Source organism: Sciurus vulgaris (genome assembly GCF_902686455.1).
Source record: "Sciurus vulgaris genome assembly, chromosome: 10".
NCBI lineage: Eukaryota > Metazoa > Chordata > Mammalia > Rodentia > Sciuridae > Sciurus > Sciurus vulgaris.
In genome coordinates, this window is record NC_136470.1 from 114,133,466 (window position 1) to 114,155,783 (window position 22,318).

General features: G+C 53.6%; 1 protein-coding gene across 3 annotated transcripts in view; it reads right to left on the bottom strand.

Annotated features, from left to right (window-relative positions):
- Positions 1-21,563, bottom strand: part of COL7A1 (collagen type VII alpha 1 chain) — a gene marked incomplete at its 5' end in the record, with an annotated part of 32,111 nt that extends 10,548 nt beyond the window's left edge. For all 3 annotated transcript variants that reach the window (XR_013757242.1, XM_079100480.1, XM_079100479.1), the window contains 83 exons: positions 18-50; positions 224-268; positions 418-453; positions 573-608; positions 837-881; positions 1,075-1,137; positions 1,260-1,304; positions 1,378-1,446; positions 1,635-1,688; positions 1,770-1,805; positions 1,899-2,099; positions 2,178-2,300; positions 2,431-2,466; positions 2,804-2,851; positions 2,957-2,992; positions 3,082-3,117; positions 3,234-3,329; positions 3,457-3,492; positions 3,565-3,600; positions 4,334-4,378; positions 4,465-4,527; positions 4,917-4,952; positions 5,160-5,240; positions 5,327-5,362; positions 5,439-5,474; positions 5,549-5,629; positions 5,762-5,791; positions 5,994-6,020; positions 6,247-6,291; positions 6,520-6,591; positions 6,816-6,860; positions 7,056-7,091; positions 7,193-7,273; positions 7,382-7,417; positions 7,513-7,572; positions 7,650-7,703; positions 7,861-7,893; positions 8,258-8,293; positions 8,412-8,447; positions 8,546-8,590; positions 8,963-8,998; positions 9,078-9,122; positions 9,323-9,358; positions 9,486-9,545; positions 9,741-9,803; positions 9,897-9,950; positions 10,032-10,058; positions 10,296-10,373; positions 10,482-10,553; positions 10,726-10,761; positions 10,913-10,948; positions 11,042-11,122; positions 11,537-11,599; positions 11,670-11,714; positions 11,809-11,835; positions 11,917-11,952; positions 12,057-12,229; positions 12,316-12,462; positions 12,552-12,678; positions 12,949-13,085; positions 13,167-13,313; positions 13,399-13,533; positions 13,770-13,916; positions 14,236-14,358; positions 14,593-14,739; positions 14,835-14,960; positions 15,299-15,442; positions 15,580-15,699; positions 16,238-16,381; positions 16,484-16,609; positions 16,697-16,840; positions 17,824-17,952; positions 18,031-18,180; positions 18,254-18,370; positions 18,457-18,603; positions 18,718-18,834; positions 18,925-19,054; positions 19,131-19,294; positions 19,429-19,590; positions 19,679-19,772; positions 19,862-20,021; positions 20,774-20,954; positions 21,479-21,563. Coding sequence is in view for 2 of the 3 variants with exons in the window: in XM_079100480.1 (XP_078956606.1) it covers positions 18-50; positions 224-268; positions 418-453; positions 573-608; positions 837-881; positions 1,075-1,137; positions 1,260-1,304; positions 1,378-1,446; positions 1,635-1,688; positions 1,770-1,805; positions 1,899-2,099; positions 2,178-2,300; positions 2,431-2,466; positions 2,804-2,851; positions 2,957-2,992; positions 3,082-3,117; positions 3,234-3,329; positions 3,457-3,492; positions 3,565-3,600; positions 4,334-4,378; positions 4,465-4,527; positions 4,917-4,952; positions 5,160-5,240; positions 5,327-5,362; positions 5,439-5,474; positions 5,549-5,629; positions 5,762-5,791; positions 5,994-6,020; positions 6,247-6,291; positions 6,520-6,591; positions 6,816-6,860; positions 7,056-7,091; positions 7,193-7,273; positions 7,382-7,417; positions 7,513-7,572; positions 7,650-7,703; positions 7,861-7,893; positions 8,258-8,293; positions 8,412-8,447; positions 8,546-8,590; positions 8,963-8,998; positions 9,078-9,122; positions 9,323-9,358; positions 9,486-9,545; positions 9,741-9,803; positions 9,897-9,950; positions 10,032-10,058; positions 10,296-10,373; positions 10,482-10,553; positions 10,726-10,761; positions 10,913-10,948; positions 11,042-11,122; positions 11,537-11,599; positions 11,670-11,714; positions 11,809-11,835; positions 11,917-11,952; positions 12,057-12,229; positions 12,316-12,462; positions 12,552-12,678; positions 12,949-13,085; positions 13,167-13,313; positions 13,399-13,533; positions 13,770-13,916; positions 14,236-14,358; positions 14,593-14,739; positions 14,835-14,960; positions 15,299-15,442; positions 15,580-15,699; positions 16,238-16,381; positions 16,484-16,609; positions 16,697-16,840; positions 17,824-17,952; positions 18,031-18,180; positions 18,254-18,370; positions 18,457-18,603; positions 18,718-18,834; positions 18,925-19,054; positions 19,131-19,294; positions 19,429-19,590; positions 19,679-19,772; positions 19,862-20,021; positions 20,774-20,954; positions 21,479-21,563 (6,642 nt within the window). The remainder of the gene's footprint in view (positions 1-17; positions 51-223; positions 269-417; positions 454-572; positions 609-836; positions 882-1,074; positions 1,138-1,259; positions 1,305-1,377; positions 1,447-1,634; positions 1,689-1,769; positions 1,806-1,898; positions 2,100-2,177; positions 2,301-2,430; positions 2,467-2,803; positions 2,852-2,956; positions 2,993-3,081; positions 3,118-3,233; positions 3,330-3,456; positions 3,493-3,564; positions 3,601-4,333; positions 4,379-4,464; positions 4,528-4,916; positions 4,953-5,159; positions 5,241-5,326; positions 5,363-5,438; positions 5,475-5,548; positions 5,630-5,761; positions 5,792-5,993; positions 6,021-6,246; positions 6,292-6,519; positions 6,592-6,815; positions 6,861-7,055; positions 7,092-7,192; positions 7,274-7,381; positions 7,418-7,512; positions 7,573-7,649; positions 7,704-7,860; positions 7,894-8,257; positions 8,294-8,411; positions 8,448-8,545; positions 8,591-8,962; positions 8,999-9,077; positions 9,123-9,322; positions 9,359-9,485; positions 9,546-9,740; positions 9,804-9,896; positions 9,951-10,031; positions 10,059-10,295; positions 10,374-10,481; positions 10,554-10,725; positions 10,762-10,912; positions 10,949-11,041; positions 11,123-11,536; positions 11,600-11,669; positions 11,715-11,808; positions 11,836-11,916; positions 11,953-12,056; positions 12,230-12,315; positions 12,463-12,551; positions 12,679-12,948; positions 13,086-13,166; positions 13,314-13,398; positions 13,534-13,769; positions 13,917-14,235; positions 14,359-14,592; positions 14,740-14,834; positions 14,961-15,298; positions 15,443-15,579; positions 15,700-16,237; positions 16,382-16,483; positions 16,610-16,696; positions 16,841-17,823; positions 17,953-18,030; positions 18,181-18,253; positions 18,371-18,456; positions 18,604-18,717; positions 18,835-18,924; positions 19,055-19,130; positions 19,295-19,428; positions 19,591-19,678; positions 19,773-19,861; positions 20,022-20,773; positions 20,955-21,478) is intronic.
- Between the last annotated feature and the right edge of the window lie 755 nt (positions 21,564-22,318).

The following is a 22,318-nucleotide window of genomic DNA, read 5'->3' on the forward strand; positions in this document are numbered from 1 at the left end:
TGATTTGGGTCACTCACCCGTCCTGGGGGTCCTGTCTCTCCAGGCTCCCCCTGCAAAACACCCAAAAACCATATGAACAGAGCCCACATGGAGATATCCTGGTGCTCAGCATAATCACTGGGAGTGATACCCAGGAAGCTGGCAGAGCTTATTCTGGATATGGACAAGGTTTGAAGGATCCCCCTCCTCTTCCAAACACATACTCCCACATACCTATACTCACCTTCAGTCCAGAAGGTCCCTGGGGTCCTGCAGGACCAGCAAGACCCTAGAGAAAAGTGTCAAGGTAGGAAAAAGGGGTTCACATTGTTTGCCTGGGCTCAGGGATTCACGTAAACAAGGTATGGTTCATCAGCAAACTGATGCCTGTCCCTTCCCTCCCATACTCCCACCATGTAGTGCTCCCCCATCACTTACTGGGGCACCAGGTGGTCCAGGGTCTCCATGGCCACCCTATAGGGAACAGTCAGATGAAGAAATCCAGCTCCACCCCACCAGGGAACTAGACAGTACTGTTCATCAGGGTTGGGTACAGGATGGGGCAGAAGAAGCAAAGATACTTGGGTACTCACCGCTGGGCCAGGGGCCCCCCTCGGACCCTGCAAACCCTGCATAGAGAAGAGGCTGATGAGACTCAATGTGGCCTCACTTGAGCCATTCCCACCCTCTGGGGATCTTTGCCTACGGGCCCACTCCTATGTCCTGACTCTCCCAGAGACAGGTCACTGTGTATCTACCTACTGCCCCTTGAGTAGCACACATGTTCCTGTGTGCACATGCACACACAAACACACACAGCAGAAGTACCACAGTCTGGGAAAGCTGCCACCACTCACCAGCTTCCCTTCAGGTCCAGCTACACCACGCTCTCCTGGTAGACCCTGAAGAGAACAGGTGTAAGGCTACACTGTCCTTGTGCCCTGACTTCAGTTTCTCCCCCAATCCATCACTCCCTGTGCAGCCAGAGGCAAGAGCCAGACAGTCCAAGCAGTTCTGACTCCAACTCTGAACATAGGACAAAACATGTAAGAGCCACATTCTTGCATACATGTGGTCCACGGGGCAAGGACTTACTGGGCTGCCATCATGACCTCTCTGTCCAGGCTCTCCCGGATCTCCCTTGATGCCTGGCACACCCTGCAAGCATAATATCATGCCCTGAGCCCCCAGTCCCTGCCATATGCCCATGTACATACACAACATCAACCCTAGTATACCCCATAAAGGAAGGGGAAATACAATGGGGTGGAAGACCTCACCCTGTCTCCTTTGGGGCCTCGGTCACCATCGCTGCCTGGCTCCCCCTGTAGGGATGTGATATCAAGTCAGTCCCTAGAGACACTGCAAGTGGTGGTCTCCAGGCTGATCCACACTGACCTTAGCACCCTTGATGCCAGGGGGTCCTTGTTCTCTGGTGAGTCCAGGACTTGGCTCATCTATAGTCACCTATAAACACAAGGTCATGGGGGAGAAGTAAGTCTGTTACAAAGACATGGGAGTGTCATGAAAAGTCACAGGATCACAGATTTTGGGGCCAGAGACACCACATGGAATTTCTGGGGCCCAAGCTAAAGGTGGCTTCCTGGTCACCAGTCATAGCGGTCACAGGCCTTGGGTAGGGCTGAGGTGATCACCTTGGGGCCAGGAGGACCAGGGGGTCCTGGGAGGCCAGGAAGGCCATCTCTGCCCTGCAGAAAAGAAGAAAATGGGGAGGTTGTGCCAGCACATGCTCCAGGCAACTCCACCTCACAGGGCCCCATCTGGCTCACCTGTTCTCCACGTTCTCCTTTCTCTCCCCGTTCTCCCTGAAGTGCAAATAGCAGGGGGCTATGTCTGTGGGAATCCACACCCCCACCAACCCCACACTCCTGGCCCTCCCAGTCAGTCCCCAGGCTTACCCTCTCTCCTGGCCTTCCTGCCTCCCCCTCCCCCCCAGCCCGGCCTGGGAGCCCAGGAATTCCAGGTTTTCCAGGCTCCCCAGCAAGGCCAGGAGGTCCAGGGGGGCCCCTCTCGCCAAGGGCCAAGCCAGGTGGCCCCTGAGGGCCAGGGTCTCCACGATCTCCCTTTAGCCCACGTTCTCCAGGAAAGCCAATGGAGCCCTAGAGGGCAGAAGAGTGAATGCTGATGGGTGGATAACTGTGCTCCCCACAGGACATGCATTCTAAGCCACCACTTACATCCTTGCCTGGGGGGCCCCGCTCGCCTGGGTCCCCCTTAGGGCCACGCCGCCGTTCAGTCATAGGCAGGAAACCACCAGAACTCTCATCCCAAGATTCAACAATCTCCCGGAGGGCAGATGTCTAAGAAATAATGAAGGTTCAGAGAAGCAGGGCTCATAACTGCCACAACCCACTCCCTGGGCCCTATAGGCACTACTTGTACCATGGGACACCCCCTACCTGCTCCCATCCCAGCCTCTAAACAACTTACCTTGATGCCAACAGTTTCCAGCAACCGCTCCACATTCTGGGGACACAAGACTAATGAGGGACTGCACACAGAAGCCCCTGCCTCCTGCTCTATACTGCCCCCAGAAAGAGTCTCCATGCCCTCTTGTCCTGGCCTCTTGCCCAGCATACATTTTAGCCCTATTGAGGCCTGGCTTGAGGACTTGGGGCCCCTCTCTGGCATGTCCCCATTGCCCAGGTTCCCTTGAGTATAAAATACAGGAATCCCAATGGGGTAGGGAACAAAACACAGAGAACAGAACTGTGGAGCCTCATAGCAAAGGGGAGGGGATGGAGAGGTGGTCCTTATGGGCATGCAAATGAGTGTTAAGGGCCAGGTCCCAAGGTCAGCTCACCTGGACGCTCCCAGGTTCTCCTCTCAGGCCACGCTCTCCAGGCAGGCCCTGGAGGGATCAAGAGACAGGTTGCTAGGACCCAGCTTGTAAGGCATGTGTGAATATGTGGGTGCTATGGCTACTTAGGCAAGTGAAAAAGGTGGGAGACCTTACCTGTTCCCCTTTGGATCCAGTCTCCCCACGGTCACCCTGAGAACAAAGAATGATTAAGTGAGTAAAAAATCCTCCACCCAAATCAGCCCCTCACCCTACCCCCTACCCAACATACACACACTCACCTTGAGGCCCACACTTCCTGGAACACCAGGAAAACCCTGAGATATGACAGAATACAAAAGGGTCACACAGGATCATGGCATCCTAGGAGGTATCCCAAGAAACATAATTGCCTCTATGGCTCCCAAGTTCCAGAACTACTCTGGATACTCACCTGTCCAGGAGGGCCAACCTGCCCTGGAAGACCTGGAGGGCCCTGGAGTCCAGGGATACCAGGAGCTCCACGTTCACCCTTGGGGCCCTCGTGACCCTGTGAAAGATGCAGTCAGCATCAGAACACTGAGGTCCCAGGAAAGGGTAAGTCGTATCTCACAGGGTCAGGATGTGGAAAGAGAGGCTACAGAAAATTCTAGCATACAGAAAATTCTAGCACTTACTTCTCTCCCTGGGGAGCCTGAATCTCCCTTCTCTCCCTAAGGAAGACAAGGGTTTTTCAGACATGGCCCAGTCCAAGGCCAAAGCAGATCCCAGGGGAAGGGTTTTACCTTCCTTCCATCTTCTCCAGGGTCTCCAGGTTCTCCCTGTGAACAGAGGACTCATATCAGCCCAAATAATCATCAATCTCAGGATACAACACACTGTCTCGGCATATCTCAGATGATTATGACTGAGTATCTGAACCTGCAGTTCCATGGCTCTGTGTGTCTTGGAGTGTGGTCTGGGCCTATCTTCGTAAGCTGCTGCATGTCTAAGGGTGGCCTGCATGGGCCTACTCACCTTCATGTCCACCTGCACATAGCCTCCTGTCTCTGGCTCTCTAGACATTCCATAGCTATGCATCTGGGTTGGTAATAATACACGTGACACAGTGGTGTATGTATCTATGTGTCTTTTTTTTTTTTTTTTTTTTAAAGAGAATGGAATTGGGGCTGGGATTGTGGCTCAGTGGTAGAGTGCTTGTCCAGCATCTATGAGGCACTGGGTTCAGTCCTCAGCAAATAAGTAAATAAAATAAAGATCATCAACAACTAATAAAAAGTTGTTTAAAAAAAAGAGAGAATAGAATCAACATGTTAAAAAAAAGAATCAACATGTTTTTTTTTTCTTTCACCTAACTTACTGTTGTCTATGTTACACGTACACTTAGAACTATGTTTCAGGATATATCTGCACACCTGGGCTAGGTTTTCAGGGACTGGTATATGTCTACATGTGTTAGCACGTGTGCTTCATAAGTTGTCTGCATATTTGGGCTATGTGCACGTGCTGGGATTTCTTAGCAGATTTTGCCCTGGCTGCCCTAGACACACTCACATTTTTCCCATTCAGGCCAGGTTTGCCATCCTCGCCTGGTTTTCCCTGTGGAAATAGATCATCAGTCAAATGTCAGAACTCAGGAGAGGGTAGGAAGTGGACAAAAGGACAGCATGAAGGTCTAGACTCACCAATGCTCCAGGGGGTCCTGGGGGACCAGGTGGGCCTTGTTCTCCTCGGAGGCCAGGAAGTCCCTGAAAAAAATCTTTGTTTAGGATTGAGAGGGTCTCAGATATACCTTGAGACACACCCCATGGACTGAAGGATCCATTAAAATCCTACTGCAGTGTAGAAACTGAAGGATCGGGAGGTCCATTTGGGATCCTTTGGGTTAAGGTGACTCCTGCTGAGACTCCCAAAGGAATAACCCTCCAAATCTGGAGGACCTATTAAGATCCTCAAGGCAAAAAAGTTCAGAAGGGGGATTCTACTAAAACCTCAGGCCAGGGACTCAGATCCCTCCCAAATAGAGGAAAGAATCAATTATCTTCACTCTCACTGATGCTGTAATTATGAGAGACCTGGCTGTGGCTCATGCTGGACCCCTGAGCCACCCTCCACCCCAACATCTCCCCTCACTTACGTCTCTCCCTGGGTCCCCAGCTTTGCCTGCAGCACCCTGGAGAAAGACTCAAAGTCAGGCTCAAGGGTTCAGGGGCTTTGTTCACTGACAGGACACCAGCTCCTATGAACCCAAAGCCTGCTTGTCAGAAGAATGCCCATCCTCAAAGTTCAAGACCAAGACCACCAGATGAGACAGGGATCTTGGGCCCTCTTGTGAAAACATACAGGAAAGGGATGACCAGCAATGACTACCATGACTCACATGCAGCCCAGGGGGACCTGGGGCTCCTGGTTTCCCATCCAGCCCACTCCGGCCATCCAGCCCAGGGGGGCCCCGGTCACCCTGAGGTAAAGAGAGTGGTAAGAGGCCTCCAAGGCTGATATGGATCTTGGAGTCAGGCACACTTCCCCCAAACTACATTCTCTCACCTTTTCTCCTGCTGGGCCTCGGACACCTGGGTCCCCCTAGAAGGAAGAAGGTCATTTAAGAGGTAAGGACAAGAAGAGGGTTTAGACCAAAGGGGCAAAATTCAGCACTCACCTGTGGGCCCTGGGGACCCCGAAGTCCATCAATACCCTGAGGACAGAGGGAAGAAGAATCAGAACAGACTTTCCCAGGCCAGCACCCCCTGCAGGACCAACCACACTCACCCTCTCCCCAGAAGCTCCAGGTGGCCCAGGATCACCCTTGGGTCCTCGAGGACCCTCCTGTCCACGATCCCCAGGTTCCCCCTGTGGCAGAGACAAGCTTGCTTAGGAAATAGCCCTTGAATCGCAAAGTATGCCTAAGGTAAAAGATGCTGTGTGGAGTACTGAGATCCGTTATAGACTCACAGCTTCACTCCACCCACAGACCCCCAGTACCTTCTCTCTGGCTCCAAGCTCTATGTCCACCTGTAGGGGAATGACCCACAATGAGAAGAATGCTTCAGTGAGGGGAACAGTAATTAGAGAGGAAAGATGGGGTCAGTAGGGGCTGAGGGTCAATGGAGGTATCAGGGGTTTGTGGAGGAAGAAGAGGTGACAGGACACAGTATGAAGTCAACAGGGGCAGGTGAGGGAGATGACAGAGAACCAGATCCAGCTCAATGCCTACCGGCTGTCCAGGAAGTCCTGGAAGACCCTGGAAAATGAAATTATTATAGTTAACAAGAGCCCTGAGGTCCCAGGGCATGGTTCAGGTTTGCCTCAGGTTCAACTCTGCCCCCAAATTCCTTGAAGCACTACAATACTAACTCCCAGAAGGTCATCAGTGACCTCTAGGCTCCTGGCACAAATTCCAATTAATACACTGGCAGTAGCACCTGAGAAATTTCATCCCACCTGAGCCCAGGACCCACATAACTCACCGGCTCCCCTCGGTCACCCTTGGGTCCAGCTGGTCCAGGGCTGCCCTGCAGAGAGCCAGAATGTCAGGGTCACTTGGGGAAGGCATTAATTTGGGGGAACCTTGAGGACCATGGAGTTCTGGTGGCCACAGGGGATTGTGATAAGGGGTCACAAAAAGTAAAGATCACAAGGGTTAGCATTGCAAGGTTGGGGCAGCAGGATCAGGTGCTGGAAACTGTATGGTTGATGAGTTAAGATTGGGTCAGGGTAAGGTGTCAGAAGCTGAGACTCACATTTCGTCCATCCTCTCCAGGATCTCCTTGGTCTCCCTTCTCACCCACAGGACCTCGGGTTCCAGGTGCCCCCTGAGAAGAGCAGTAGGTCTGTCTCCTAATATTTTGCAGCTTCCCCCATGAGTCCCTATACTGCCCTGGGTTTTTCCAACACACCAAATTCATGTCAGAGTTTTTCATTACCACATGCCTCCCTACAGGGTCTCCCAACACCCCTATCCCCCTCAGTGCTCCCGATCACCTTCATGCCCATAGGTTCTCCCCTTGGCCTCTTACTTCTCCCTGCTAAGACTCACCCGAAGGCCACGCTCACCAGCTTTTCCAGGCAAACCTGGTTCGCCCTGGTGACGGAGAGAAAAGTCACTTTGTGGAGGTGAGTTAGGACCTACCTAACTCAGGGAATTGGGGAAGAGAGGGCCTGGGCACCACCTGAACAGGAGGCAGGGGATGGGCTGGATGACCTGACATAGTCCCCAGACCTTGGGATCATAGTTCAAGGGTCAAGGATCAGAAAACACAGTGGGGAGGAGTCTTACCGGGGGACCTTCGTCACCTTTCTCTCCAACTTCACCCTGTGAAACATGAAAGTCAGCCCCAATCCAAGACCCCTAGTTATGCTGGCAACTCTCTTTTTTCCATAACCCCCAGGACTCCCCCAACTCCAGTCTCTTACATCTCGTCCTCGGAGGCCAATAGGTCCAGGAGGGCCAGGCCGCCCAGTGTCTCCCTTCTCTCCCGGAGGACCTGAGTCACCCTGTAGGGAGGGAGACAAGAGTGAGGTGATGCAGAATGCATGCAACAGGCAGCCTTTAAGGAAGTGACCCCACAAACCTTGGGGTCACCCAAGGTCACAGATACTCACTGGGAGTCCTGCTCTGCCAGTGAAGCCAATGGGACCCTGAGGGTGTGGGAAGGGGGATGGGACTTAGTCAGTGTTCCCAGGTACCACCGATTCTCCCTCTGTCACAAACCTCCATCCCCACATTTATTCACCCGGTCTCCAGGTTCTCCCTTGGGGCCAGGGTCTCCAGGAAGAACCAATCCTGGTGGACCCTGTGGATGGAAAGATCAGTAGTCAGTAGGGCACAACCTTCACCTGACCCACCCCTAAATACTTTCTCTTTACTCACCTGTTCCCCTTTTACTCCAGCAGCTCCTCTGGGCCCAGTAGGCCCCACATCTCCCTGAAGGTGACAAAGACCATCAGTGTTGATCCCAAATTCCAGGTATCTCCACAACCCAGCAATCATGCTGCAACTCTTATGACCTTCAGGTAGGCCAAGAGCCCTCTGACCTTGACCTCAATCCTATAATAACTTCCCCTCCCCTCATCAGATGTACCTTGTCTCCTTTGACTCCAGCACCAGCAGGTCCCTAAAAACAAACAGTACAGAAACTACTTGACCCCACCTGGGGTTCAAAGGACCAAAATCTTGATTAGATAGGGGTTATATATAACTGGAAATCATAGAGCAATCTTAGCCTGGAGATCACAGGGTCACCACTGAGAGCAGGGTAGGGGTTATACAAAATGGTATAACACAGTTTGTGACCAGGTTATAGGGCCAGAGGATCACAGTCAGGCAACTGAAGGCAGGTTATAGCATAAAGAGAGTCACAGAGTTTTGAGCCTGCCCAGGGTCCCAGGGTTATAGAGTTACAGCTTGAAATACTGTGGTTTACAGGTCACTACTCCAGAGCTGTGCTGGGCTCAGAACCCCATCCTACACTCACTCACCACTACTGCAGGGTCCCCAGGGCGACCAGGCTCTCCCTGTGGAGAGAGTATAGGGGCAGGGACAGGTCAGAGATCCACCTAGAAACCCAAGTTCCCAGTGTCCCACCTGCCACATCTTGATGCCAGGAGGTACAACACCCAGTCCACAGCTCACCTTCTCTCCACGACGGCCAGTGGGTCCTGGTGGCCCCTGTATGTAGGAAAAATATAAGCCCAGGGCCAGGCAAGAAGTAGGAGGGGAGGGACACACAAAAGTCCCACTCCTGGTCCCACCAGTCATAGACTCACTTCAGGACCCTCAGCTCCAGGACGACCAGCAACCCCAGGCAGTCCCTGGGGAAGAGGAATGGAATTGCTGCTCCAGGTGGGGGGAGGGCAAGGGGATTATGGGTAAACAATGCGTGGAGATTGGGGCTTGAGGACTGAAGAGGGATTATGGAGAACTGGGATTCAGGTATCAGGATTCAAACTTGACTGGAGGACAGAGACCAGGTCACAAAAGTCAAGGCTGGTACAGCAAGATAAGAAGGTTAAAAGCCAGGTTTCTGGGGTTAAGGACTGGAGCCTGCATCAATGGGGATTGAGAGTTGAGTAAAGATGGGTGGAGGACAGGATTAGTAGGCATCAAGGGAAAGAAGTCAGAATCAGGAGGGGGCACAGAACTTACAGGTCAGTTGGCACTGGCATTGAGGTCAGTGGGCTTACCTGGGGTCCCACTGGGCCAGGTAGTCCCTGTTCACCCTGATGGAATAGAAGAGGTCTCAGAGCTAAGTCTGACCCCAGGTCCTCATTGGCCCAGAGAGTCCCAGACTACACTTACTTTTTTTCCAGTCTCACCCTGAGCCCCTGTCAGTCCCCGGTCACCCTGGGGAGAGAAAGAATAGGAGAGGGGCCTTGACTGGTGAACCCCAAACAAGGTGCTATAAACTCCAACTATCCCCCTGCTCTGAAACCACAGCCTCCAACCTGGACAGAACCCCTACCTCCTAGTCTTCCAGCCTTCCCTAACACCATGGTGGGCCAGAGTATCACCCCTCACTCCTGAACCCCTCAACTGGTACTCACTTTAGGGCCAGTGACCCCAGGAGGTCCCCGCAAGCCCTGGAAAGGATGAAATTGGCAATTCAGAGTTTTAAGTTTGGGCAAAAGGAAAGAGTAGGGGTTAATGGTTGAGGGTGGGGGCTAGAGATGTATCTACCACATTCAGAATTCCTGACCCCTAACTCACCGGCTCACCCGGTGTCCCAGGTTGTCCTGGGAGGCCTGGGGCTCCATCCTCACAGTCGCCCTGTCAGAGAAACACACGGGGGCTGGGGAGATAGCTCAGTGGGTAGAGTGCTTGCCTCTCAAGCACAAGGCCCTGGGTTCAATCCCCAGCACCAAAAAAAAAAGAAACACATGGTGGAAAAACACAGGGGAAGCCCTATCCCCCACACCCAGCCTCCTGTCTTTGAACTTGATCACAAAGAGGCAAGTTTCCTACCTTCTCTCCTTTCTCTCCAGAGGGGCCAACTGGGCCTTGGGGTCCAGGGTTTCCAGGAAGACCCTAGGAGGAAACAAATAAACATATGAACCTAGAAAGCAAAACTGCCCCAGCACAGCCCGTAGGTTCCCCAGCAGAGCATCAAGGACCCCTCACCGGCAGTCCTGGCTCCCCAGATGCAGTGCCACCAATACTTGGACCAGGGGGACCCTGGGAGAGAACAGTAGGTCAGAGAATGGCCAGAGGAATTGGACTCCAAGCCACTACCTGCATGCCTTTTAGCTAACTTACCCGTTCTCCACGATCACCTTTGTCACCCTGGAAAACAGATCATGACCCCATGAACCTGTACCATACCTCCTTCCCCAAGTCACCAGATGGACGAGGGTCATAGGGTCAAATTGGATTATAAGAATAACATGGCAACTGAGAAGTCATGTCATGGGTGGGGGGGGCAATATGTCAGAATAATAAGTGCTGTGTGGGTTTCAATGGGGTCCCCAAGTCTCTGAATCACATGGAGGTCATAAGACCATATGGGAGTCATACTGTTACCTTCACAGCTGTTCCAGGAAACCCTGGGGGACCACGGGGTCCTGGGTCTCCCAAAGGGCCACGAGGTCCAGGAGGACCCTAATGAAGGAGACAAGGTATAAGGTGCAAACCCCACAGACCTTATTCTCTTCTCCCCATTAGTCCCACACAGCACATCACCTGCCCCCACATGCCCCTGGGACTTACTGAAGGTCCAGGGTCCCCTTTCTTTCCAGGAAGCCCTGGTCCCTCTCCTCCAATGACTTGCCCAGGCTCCCCCTACAGGGACAGAGGGCAGTGGGCAGGATTCAGGGTAATGAAGACTCAAAGTGGAAGAAGTTTCTAGAAGTACCCCAGCTGTTTCTTATCACACCTCAGGCCCTGCACAGGATTGCCTATAGCAACTTCTTCCTCCCTAAGACAACCTGACCCCCATACCCCCTTCACCTACCGGCTCCCCCTTTGGGCCTCGAGGTCCTCGCTCTCCCTAAGGACAAAGCAGAACAGACAATGGTACTTCAGGCTCAGGCGAGTCTCAGGGTGGCTCCATTGGCCAACAACACCCCAGCCCAGCCTTCCCACCCAGTAGAAAAATTCCTGGGAAGGTTATGGGAAAGCAAAGAAAGGAAGGCACTTACGGGTTCCCCACGAGGGCCAGGCCACCCTGGGGAGCCCTGTAAATGGAGGCCAAAGTCAAAACAGTCAGAATCACCCCACTCACTCAAGCAATTGTCCTACCATGACCTGAAAGGCCAAAGTTTGCTCACCTTCAGGCCAGGGGTTCCAGGGGTTCCAGGAGTCCCAGGGTGACCAGGGTTGCCTGGAGGCCCATCTGCTCCAGGGAAGCCCTAAGTAGGCAAAGAGTTCAGAAGAGGAAAGACCCTCCTCCAATGCTCTGCTTTGCTGGAGGAGCCCCACCTCATCAACCAAGGACTCCCACCCCATAGTCCTACAAGTATTGTCAGAGGTGGAGCCGTGAGGCAGAGAAATGGCCCCTCTGAACTGAACAGCATGATAAAGCAGAAAGTCCTCCCTGCCTCTAGGACCCAGAACTGCCACATAACCTCTCCAGAGGATTTCAAGGCCTCTCTGGCCCCTCTACTTCAAAGTCTCCACCAAGTCTTTGATGTGGTTTATAATCTCCACTTAGGCTTCTAGTAATACTCTGTGGTCCTAATTCTACTTCTTCCTTCTTTCTCCTTAACCCCCTGAGAATTCTAGGAGGAGCAACCCTGGGGACACCCCATGGTCTTCTCACTCACCCTCTCACCCTTTCCAACAGTACTTCCAGGGGGGCCTTGGGGACCAGGAGCACCAGTCCTGCCCTGAGAGGGGAGAGCAGGTAAGGAGGTGGTAAGCCAGTCAGGGCAGGGACAGGTATGGGGAGTCACTCACCGGGAGCCCAGGGGGGCCAGGAGGTCCAGCTTGTCCTTTCAGGCCCTAGGAAGAGTGATCAGTGAGTGAGTCCCATGCTGCCAATTCCCCTTGCTCCACTGATGTCCATCCTATTCTCTATCCCCATGAGGCCACTCACCATCACTCCAGGTTCCCCCTTCTGGCCCTGGGAAAATACATCAGTGAGAATCAGTGTGACTAGCCTCAGATGTGGCCTCCACTCATTCACTCAAGCCTGGACACTTACCTTTGGACAATGCACGGAGCAAGGCTCTGGCTGTGGCTGCAGACACAGGATCTCTTTAAGTCCAGATGGTCCTATCAAGAATCCCCAGGTCCCCTCTGCTCTACCACCTAACCCCCACCCCCCAGAGGCCTCTTCCAAACCTGAGTGGCCAAGGTTGCTTGACACAGAGCTTTTGCCAGATCACTGGCTGCCCGATCCAGACTTGAACCATCATCGACGGCAAAGAAGTAATGAACAGGGTCCATGCCTGGCACCAAGCGACGTAGTTGTTCTGGGTCAGCTCCAGCCAAGCCCAAAAGCATCACCTTAAGCCCTAAAGAGGGGTCCAGTAGCCTTCATGACAACCCTGCTGGGGCCATCCTGTTCCCAGACCCCATCCCCATCAGCCCAGTTCCTCACCAGCAGCCTGGGCCTCACGGATAGGACTGAATATGTCACCTCTCAATGGCTCATCCACTAAGAGAACCATTACCCCTGGCACTTGTTGTCGACGCCCAGGAGCATCTGGTGCCAACAGATGTCTGTGAGCTGTGACCACGGCTGTGCCTGGGAGGAAAGACATGGCAGAAATGGGAAGTGGGACACTAAGCTCCCAACAGGAGATCCCAAGGAGTCCACGCTCACTGCAGTCTCACCCAGGTTGTTCCCACTTGGATCAATGTAGGGGATGTCACGGATCTTTTGCAAGATGTTGCCAAGGTCATGGGAGCTATTCAGTGGGAACAGTGGGGAAGGCCGGTGACTATAGGACAGCATGCCAACCTGGGGTGGAGGGAGAGACAAAGCAGTGATGGGAACATATAGAGGCTAGAGAAACAGAGACATGGAGGGTATGACTAAATTTAAATTGCTTATTAGGAGGTCATTAATGATGGTAGGATAGGGAGCCAACCAGCAGGTAAGATCTGGAGCCTGGGAGAGAGCTGGGAGAAAGCCTGGACCTATGGTGGAGGAGAGAGATGGTGACTAGTGTGGAGCATGGGGTGATCAGAGGTGGGGGAACATAGGGTCTGACTGTCTTTAGGGTCAAACCTGGGTGGTCTGTGGCCCAAGAGGTCCAAGCGCTGACACCAACTGCTCCAGGACCTGCCTAGCTGCCTCTGCACGGTGAGCATTGTCTCGAGTAGCATGCAGCAGGAATACCACATCCACTGGGCCATGGGAACACACTGCAGGAAAGGGTCAAGCAACTGATGGGGTCAGCCCATCTAGCAATCCTCCTTAGGCCTCTCCTACTATGCCTTTCATACCTGGCTTCTGTGTGACAGAGACCTCAGGACCTGGCACACCCCCCCTGACAGGTGTCAGGGAGAAAATATAGGAGATGCCAGGCTCTAGCCCTGTCACCTGCTGGGAGCTTGAGATCCCTGGAAGTGTCTGTGGGGTCCCTGGTACTCCTGCAGAAGACAAAGCTTGGTTAAGGAGGAGGCCCTCCATGGAGCCCCAACTGCCAGCCCACCCCAACCTTGGCCTTCTACTCACCCTGGCCAGTGCCTCTGAGTGGCCGCCAGGATAGGATATAGTTGGATGCCCCAGACACTGGTGTCCAGGCCAGAGTCACTGAGTCAATTGAGGTTTCCACCACATTTAGTTCAGTTCTGGGGACACGAGATGACTCTGAAGGAGGAATCAAAGATCAAGGTGTCCTGAGAACCCAGAGGAGAGAGATCTGAGATCGTGGGGTGGGTTTAGCTTAGAGAAGTGTCATGGGAGGTCATGCTGTGATCATTCCAAAGTCAAGCGTGTGGGAGGACTACAGAAATCACTCAGAGTCTGGGATGCAGGAAATCAGTATGGGTCATCAGTGTGGGGCAGAAGAGCACACCAAGACAGGATGGGCCCTCTGGGCTCACCAGTATGTGCAGTCACCTCCCTGGGGGGTCCTTCTCCAGTTGACCCAAGGACACTCAGCCACACGTGGTACAGTGTCCCTGGCTCCAGCCCATCCAGGTGGTAGCTGCTGAGCTCAGGGCCCAAGACCCTGGAATGTTCCTGGCCACCTGGGGCAGGAATGAGAGTGGGACCAGGAGCATGTGGGAGGATGCTACCTACCAGCTTTGGTGAATTCTACCCCTCACTGATCCCCACCAACCTCACTGACTGACTCAAGTTTCACCCTCCTGATTGATCTTCCTTATTCCCCGCTGTCGCTGTCTACTTTTCTGACCCTAACTGGTCTTCTATGGCCTTCTTAATACCACCCACCTTATTGATTAATCCCACCATCTCTCTGATCTCTCAGACGCTGCCCCCACTGACCTCGCCTATCTCACTGGCTCCACCCACAGCCCCGCCCCCACTTGGTCCCTAACCTCTCACCCTCAGGTTGCCAACGCAGACGGAATCCGTGTGCCCCAGGCACTGGCTCCCAGCGGAGCTTCAGTGAGTGCTCCCCACGTTGCACTATGCGAAGTGTCTCCAAGGCTGTTGGAGCCTCAGGTGCTACAGAGAAAATGTGGGACTCAGGGAGGCTTCGCCCAGACTGACCCCAATGCCAATCCCACACACTCACCTGCCCCAACCAGCCCCTCTGCCTGTCCCAGACTTCATTCTTCCTCTTCTCTCAGTTCCTGCCCCCACAAGCTCATTACCAATACTTGGTCCCACTTCCAAACCTGAGCTGCAGCCCCTCCCCACAGACAATCCAAGGCTCTTTCCAGCCCAAGTTCAGCCTACGTGTGGTGACGACAATGGAGACAGGTGCACCCTCTCGGTCTCCAACAAGTGCAGTCACTCTCACAGAGTAGCTGACTCCGCCTTCAAGACCCCGGATCTCTGCAGAGTCAGTATTTCCTGGGAGTATCTGATGTCTTGTGGGGCCACCTGGCCATGCGAGCAAAGACCAGCAATCAGGGCTGAAGATAACCAGAGGGGCAATCCCAGTCATAAAGAGCAAGGGTGCAGCCAGGGAGCCATACCTTCACTCCGGCCCCAAGTCAGTCTGTAAGCTGTGGCTCCAGTGATCCCTACCCAGGTGACCCGAAGAACATCACTAGAAGCATTGAGGATCTGCAACTTGGACACACTGCCCACAGGTTCAGGGGCTAGGGACACAGGCAAGAAAAGAGATCAGGGACCACTGGGTATCTGGCAGAGAACAGGGTAGCAGTACAGGCATGGCTAATTCAGAGAAAATCAGAAGGTTAGGTGAAGTCAGTGTGGACTGGTCAGAGTAGGAAACCCTAAGGAGTTTAGTGCTTCAAAGTGGGCAATGTAGGACAGCCAGACTGTGGTGGACACTTAATCATTGTAGAGTGGATCAGCATGGACAGGGCAGTCACTGAGCAGCAACGGAATGGAAAGCTGGAGCAGTCAGGAATACACAGCAAGGCAAAGTAGCCAATGTGGTGTGGTAGCTAGCAGCTAGCCAGGGTCCACTCACCAGTCCTCACAACAACAGAGGCAGGGGCCCCATCCACACCAGTCACATGGGCCCTCACATGTATCGTATACTCAGTATCTGGCTCCAGCCCATCTAGTTCAGCCACAGTGGCCTCCCCAGAAATCAATTGGGATTTCTCTGGCCCTGGGAATAGGGATAGAAGCAGCTCCAGGGCTAGCCATACTCTGTTCCCTAATCCCAAACCTGGACCCCCAAGAAATTCCAGCCCCCATTCCATCCAGACCTGCCACCCACAACCCTCCCAAATTCCTGGCCCCCACCATGGCCTGAGTGCCAGGAAATTCTGTATCCCGTGGTGCCAGGAACCCTGGTCCAGGCAATGGTGACAGATGAGCTGCCAGCTTGAGTCACGTGAACTGTCCTCACGGGGCCCAGTGGGTCTGGGAAGAGAGGCAATGGAGAATCTAATTGGGGAGGGAGTGGGGATCGATCATCTGATAAAGGAAAGCTATGGAAGTTTAACAGGCGGAAGGGATCTGATCAAGGAGGTGATGTGTGGGTCAGGTGGGGAAGGAATGAGAATTTGAACTGACAGGTGACAGGAATATAAGAGATAACAGGTCTGACAGAGAAGGGGAAACCTGGTGGAGGCTTTAGAAGGCATACAGGGGGTCTGTCAAATGAGAAAGTGGAAGTCTGAGAGTTGGGTCTAGCAGAAAAACTGATGAGGGCTTAAAGGATGAGTAGTAGAAATACAGGGCAAAGACAGTGGGAGATTTAGGGGAGAGGTAGAACAATCTGAAGAAGGGGAGAACTAAGGAGACCATGGAGACTGAAGGGGAAAGCAGGAGGAGGAGGCCATGGGAATGTAAGGAGGAGACTGGAGTTCTGGGGAGACGCAAAGATCTGAGAAAGGAGGTATGGGAGTCTGAAGGGGCACTAGAGGCAAAGAACCAAGGAACTGGGTCAGGTTCTGACCTGTACGAGCCATGATGGCCACAGCAGGGCCCTCCTCTCTCCCTCGAAGTGCAGACACAGTCACCTGGTAGGAGGTTCCAGGCTGCAGCCCCAGGATGTCTGTGGCAGTAGAATCTGGGGGCAATGTCTGACTGGACTCTGTACCTAGGATCCGAGAGAAATGCTGGCATGGCTCCTGTCTATTCCCTTAGTTCCCCATACTCTGATCACTCCCCTCAGCCATCCTACCACACACCCTGCACTGACCACTGCCTGAATTCCAGGTAATCCGAAATCCACTGGCTCCAGGAACAGGTCCCCAGGCCACTCTCACTCTCGTTGCATCTGATACTACAATTCGCAGTCCTGGGACAGCAAGTGGGGTTTCTGTTTCTAGGAATTAAAGACAGGGGCCAGAGTCAAGACAAGGGCAGGAGTGAATCAATCAGCTGTTCCTCATAAACCTCCTCTAGGACTCACCTCTGCGAATAGTGAGGACACTGGCTCTACCCTCACGGGCTCCCATTCGAGCAGACACCCGCACAGTATAGCTAAGCCCAGCACGAACGTCATCCAAATCAAAGGCTGTCTGACTCCCAGGAAGCACCAGCGTTCTCTCAACCCCTGAAAGAAAAGGCAGGGTTGATGGGCAGGAGTCAGCTAGAGATGAGAATGTGGATGATGGTAGCCAGTGATCAACACATGATAAGAAGGCTCTTGAGGAAAGGGTATATGGGATGGTGGGGTTAGTGAAAGATGGGACACAGATGAAAAGGGTGAGAAATAAGGACATGGGCTAAAAGGGGCCAGAGATGAATGGCAACACTGGTTAACAGGGGCCAGTATTGCATGGGGACACTGGATGACAGGGAGAAATAGAAACGTAAGTTATAGGATGACAGGAATCAGTGGACAGCAATCAAGGTTGATAAGTCATTGATAGAAATTGATGCAGGTACAACCACAAGAATGGGATCCTCATTGAAATGGGTTGTACTCAATGTATGTATAATATGTCAAAATACACCCTACTATCATGTATATCTAAAAACAATGAACGGGCTCCCATTCGAGCAGACACCTGCACACTACAAACAAGACTCTCATGGTAAGCAATCAGTACCAACCACATTTACAAATGGTATTAGTCTGTAATATACATGTTTTGTTTTAGAAAGCATATGTTAAAAACTAATATCAAATCATAATTTTTAAAAAAGGCGAACTCAAAAAAGAAAAAAAAATTGATGAGGGATGACAAGAGGTCAGTATTGAATGAGAACATGAGATGAGAGGTTAGTGTGGACAGTAGTCACTGCTAGGGTAAGAGAAGGGCAGTGATAGAGTTGTGAAGGGTGAAAGTCATGAAGAGGGATGTGGGGCAAGGAGTGAAAGCAGAGCCAGCTGAGGAGACAGGCTGGGGCAGCAGAGGGGGCAGATAGACCCTGTGACCATTCTGGACTCACTGCCATCTTGGGAGGTAAATTACCAAGGAGACGGAGAAAGTTGTAGGGATCCAGGAGTGGAAGGAGATGGAGCAAGGGTGTAATCAGACCATGTAGGCTGGAACTTTAGTGTTTAGGGATTTTCTGGCTACCGCCCCTCACCCTGGGTGCTGCGCAGAGTGATGCGGTACTCAGTGGCACTAGGGACTGGGCTCCAGGACACTCGTACCCGCTGCCCAGGCAGTTCAGTTGCTTGTAGGTCCATCACAGGACCCACAGGCTGTTCTGGTCCTGTTGGAGAGCACAGTGAGAGTTGATCTGGGGTCCTGACACTTTTCCAAGTCACTTAGCCAAGCTGAGAGTTCTCACCAGTGGGGACCACAGTTGCAGGAGTGGCCACCTCATGGCCCTCCAACAAAGTATAGAGTGTGAGGCGATATTCAGTGCCTGGCTGCAGCCTATCCAACTGATAACGGGTTACATCAGAGGGCAACACCACTTTCTGGGGTGGTTCCAAACCTGCAATAGAAGGGTCAGGCTAGCTGAAGCCAAATGCTGACCTCTGCCTGCCCACCCCTCCCCCAGCACTGACCACTCTCACGACGCCACTCCAACCGATAGCCACGGGCCTCAGGCACCAAGTTCCAAGAAAGGAGGATGGATGTGGGTCCCAGAATGACAGGGCGCAGGATCTGCTCAACAGAGGAGTCTGCCAAGGGCACACGGGATGTAAATGGTCTCTGCACCCTGCCCTGCCTGTCCACCCAGCCTAAAGAAAGTGCTTAGCCTTCTCACCAGTGCGGGCAGTCAGGGAAGTAGCAGGCCCCACACTATGGCCGAGCAGGGTGCTCACAGTCACCTCATAGTCCGTGCCAGGCTCCAGGTCACGCAGCAACACTGACCCCTGCCCAGGGCCCAGCTCCTGCTGCTGTGTTGCTCCACCTGCATGGGAGACACAGAAAGGTCACTGGGCCTTGAAGACTTGAAGACTCACTCCTTCACTCTATAATCTTGTCTGAAGTGCAGGAACTCCCCTAGACTATACTTCTCACTTACCACTGAGAACCCGCCATGTCACTCGGTAACCGGTAGCACCCGGCACACTCCGCCAGGCCACCAAGAGGCTGTGGGCTGTGGTATTCTGGATGGTCAGCTCTGGCCCCTCCAGGGAAGCTGGGGGTAGACAGAATCAGGAGTGGGCAGGGGATGTGGGGATGGAGGGTGTTAAGGTGAATGGGGTCAGAAGTTGGTAGAATTACTTACTGGTTCTAGCTGTCCCACTCACAGCCTCACCAATGCTATTGGCATAGAGGGCAACCACAGTCACTTGGTACTCAGTCAGTGGTCGGAGACCCTGCAGCCTCATGCTGGTCTCACCAGCTGGGACATTCACCTGCCCAGGATCAGAGGTCACCTCATCTTATCCAGTTAAGTCCTTAGCCACCCTCCTTCACGTCTGACATCCTTACCTCCCGCAGTTCACTTGGCAGTGGTTGTCCCAGCCCTGTCAGAGGAGTGTACTGGACCTTGTAGCCAGTCACAGGGCCACTAGCTGCTGTCCACTGTACTCTCAAAGATTGACTGCTAGGTTCAGACAGCACCAGGTCCCGGGGGCCAGATATTGAGTCATCAACTGCCAATGAGGGGAATCAGGTGATTGGGCAGGAGGACCAGGGGTGTGGAGTACATAGAATGGGTTCAGTACTCTCAAGCTGGGGTTAGGTTAGGTAAGTGGCCCAGATCAGGGCACACAGGGCAGGAACTCACAAGGCAGGGTCACAGGCACACCCCCAGCAGTTGTACACACTCTCCGGGAAATGAGGGGCAGTAGGGTCCTCAAGATGCTGAAGTCATTGACGAAGAAGAAGAAATCATTGGTTGGCTGTGAGGCAACTCTCTTCAGTTCCTCAGGGTCAGCATTCTTGATTCCTGAGGTGATGCCCAATCAGGACTCAGTTGCCTGTATATGTCCCACATGTCCACCCCAGCTGACCTGTCACCCCAGCTTGGTACTCACCCACAGCAAACAGCTTGACCCCCTGTCCCTTCAGCCTCTGAGCTGCTGTGTCTACCAGGTCCTGGGACTTCCCATCTGTGATGAGGATGCAGACCTGGAGCAGGTGCAGAGGCCAAATCAGGGCTGCCTCAGACATTTATTTTGGGGTTACCTTGGGAGGCCATGGTAGGGATTAGGGATCACCTTGGGGATGCCAGGTCGGACCAGCTGGGGCAGGAAGACATGGTCAGATACATGCAGAAGTGCAGCCCCTGTGCGAGTGTTGCCCCCCTTGTAGCTGAGCTCACGAATGGCACGGATCACATCGCCCCCAGAGCCAAGTGCATCCAGGCCAAACTCTGTTCTGATAGGGGGAGGAAGCAACAGGCAAAGGGTCAGGACCTCTTCCAACCCTGGCCTCCAGGAAGCCTCTGGATGAGGCCTCTTAAGGGTGCCCTTGGTTCTGTGATTTCTGCCCCCCACCACTAAAGCCTCCAAATTAACAAACTCCCCAGGTGCTCCTTTGTGTGCCACCTGTGGCACCTGGATAGACCTGGAATCCTTGAGGTTCACAGTCTAGGGGGATGGGATGTCTGGTTAAATAATTGTATGTAGAAGGTCCAAGTTGTGGGAAGGTGGACACTGGCCAGTCAGAGAGCTCTTCTAGTAAATGGAGAGGCTTAAAAGGATCAGGGAGCTAAAACATGGAGAGAGTTTCTGGGCCCCCTCCTGGATTCCAAATCTCTATCCAGCTCAGAAAACAGCCTCCTGGGGGCTGGGGAGATAGCTCAGTCAGTAGAGTGCTTGCCTTGTAAGCATAAGGCCCTGGGTTCAATAAGGCCCAGCACCCAAAAAAAAAAAAAAAAGAAAAGAAAAGAAAAGAAAAGAAAACAGCCTCCTGTGTTGGGCAGGGTTCTAACCTGGAAGTGTTTCTGGCATGAGCATTCTTCTCAGTGAATCTCTCTCCTCTGTCTCTCCAGAGGAGTTCCTAGATAGAGCCTCTCTGGGTTCCCCAAAGCCTGTGTCTGGAAGGACCTGGTATAGAGGTTTCTGGGCTCTGTACTCTGCCTAGAAAAGGGGTCTTGGTGGGGTCTACAGTTCCCTAGGGGAACTCACCGTGGGTCATCACTGTACTGAACTGCAGCAAAGCGAACACCCTGTGCACTGGCTGCCCCAGAGAAAGGCAGCACCAGCCCCTCCAGGAAGCCCCGCACTTCTCGGAAGTTGCCTCGGCCAATGGAGGAGGAGCCGTCAAGTAGAAACACGATGTCAGCGGCATAAAGGCGTGTGCAGGTCACTGGGGCCGAAAGGAAAGATCACGACCTTTTCTGGGAGACCACCCATCTCTTCCAGACACTGTGGTCCCCTGGGACTGGGGGACCGGGTGGCGACCTGGCCTCATCTGTTTATGCAAACCGGTTGGTTCTGCATGGGCCTGGGAGCTTTGGAGGGAGCTACAATGGGTCCCAGAGTACACTCTCCTGCAGAGGATTGGAAAGTGCTGGGAGGGAGAGTCAGCCGCATCGTGTGGATCTGGAAATGAGGTCAGTCTCAGGGGACCAGTGAGGGTTGGCATGAGGCAGAGGACTCTGCATGCATCTGGGGAGCCAGAATTTGGGTCTGTACAGGATAGGAAGGAATTTGGAGAACCCAGAGCCGGATTGTGGAGGATCTGGGGCGTCTGGGGAGATTTAGGAGGCATCCCCACAGAAGGAATCCGTGGGGATTGTGGAGGTGTCGGGGGCGGTATTATTGACTAAGGTCAAATGGAGCCATGAGTGACAGGGTACTGAGGTAGGTATCCTTCCTAGCGGTGCCCACCTCTTTCCCTGGGCTGGGCCCACACGTGGGACGACCCCATCAGGATCCCAGCACTGAGCGCGGTCAACAGGAGCCGCAGCTTCATCCTGGGTGATAGAAAGGATCAGATAGGCTCCCACCTCTGTCCCTTGCCCCGTGGCTTTAATGATCCGAACCCCGCATTCCCCCACCCGGAGTCCTGGTCTTGCCTGTGTAACCGCCTGCTCCTGCAGCCGCCGCCCCGCCGCCACTGCCGCTGCTGTTGCCACCACCGCCGCCGCCCGGCACCGCCACAGCCCCAGTACCTCAGGCACACTAGAGAAAAGTCCCTGATGGGGCGGGGGGGGGGGGGGGGGGCGGAGCTGCGGGCAGGCACCAAAGACGACCCGCCTTCACCCACCTCCCTGAGAGGTTACCGCCCTCACCCCTCTTCCCCCAGACAGATGAATGATATGACGCACTTAAGTGCAAAGTGCAAAGCCCCCATCCTGTGAATTCTGGGAATCCTCCAGGTTCTCTACAGATGTTGAGGGAGCTCCTCAACCCCATGTGGGGTTACAAGTCTTGGTTCATGTAGGTCAGGGTGACCAGCGACCAGACAGCTGGAGGCTGAAATGTGGTGTTCCTGCATACCAAAGGGTAGCAACAGGATGGTGGGGGTGGGGGCTGCAGTGAAAGATGACTCACCCCCAACCAGGGGGTGCCCAGACAAGCCTGCAGGCCATGGGTCCCGACTAAGGACACTCCTGTGAATCAGTCATCCTTCTGTCTGGTGGGTGTCCTGTGCCCCACCCAACCTCCTTGACAGAGCAGCCCCCAGCAAGAGGGACTCCAGGCCTGAGGGAGGCCCCTTAAGGCCCC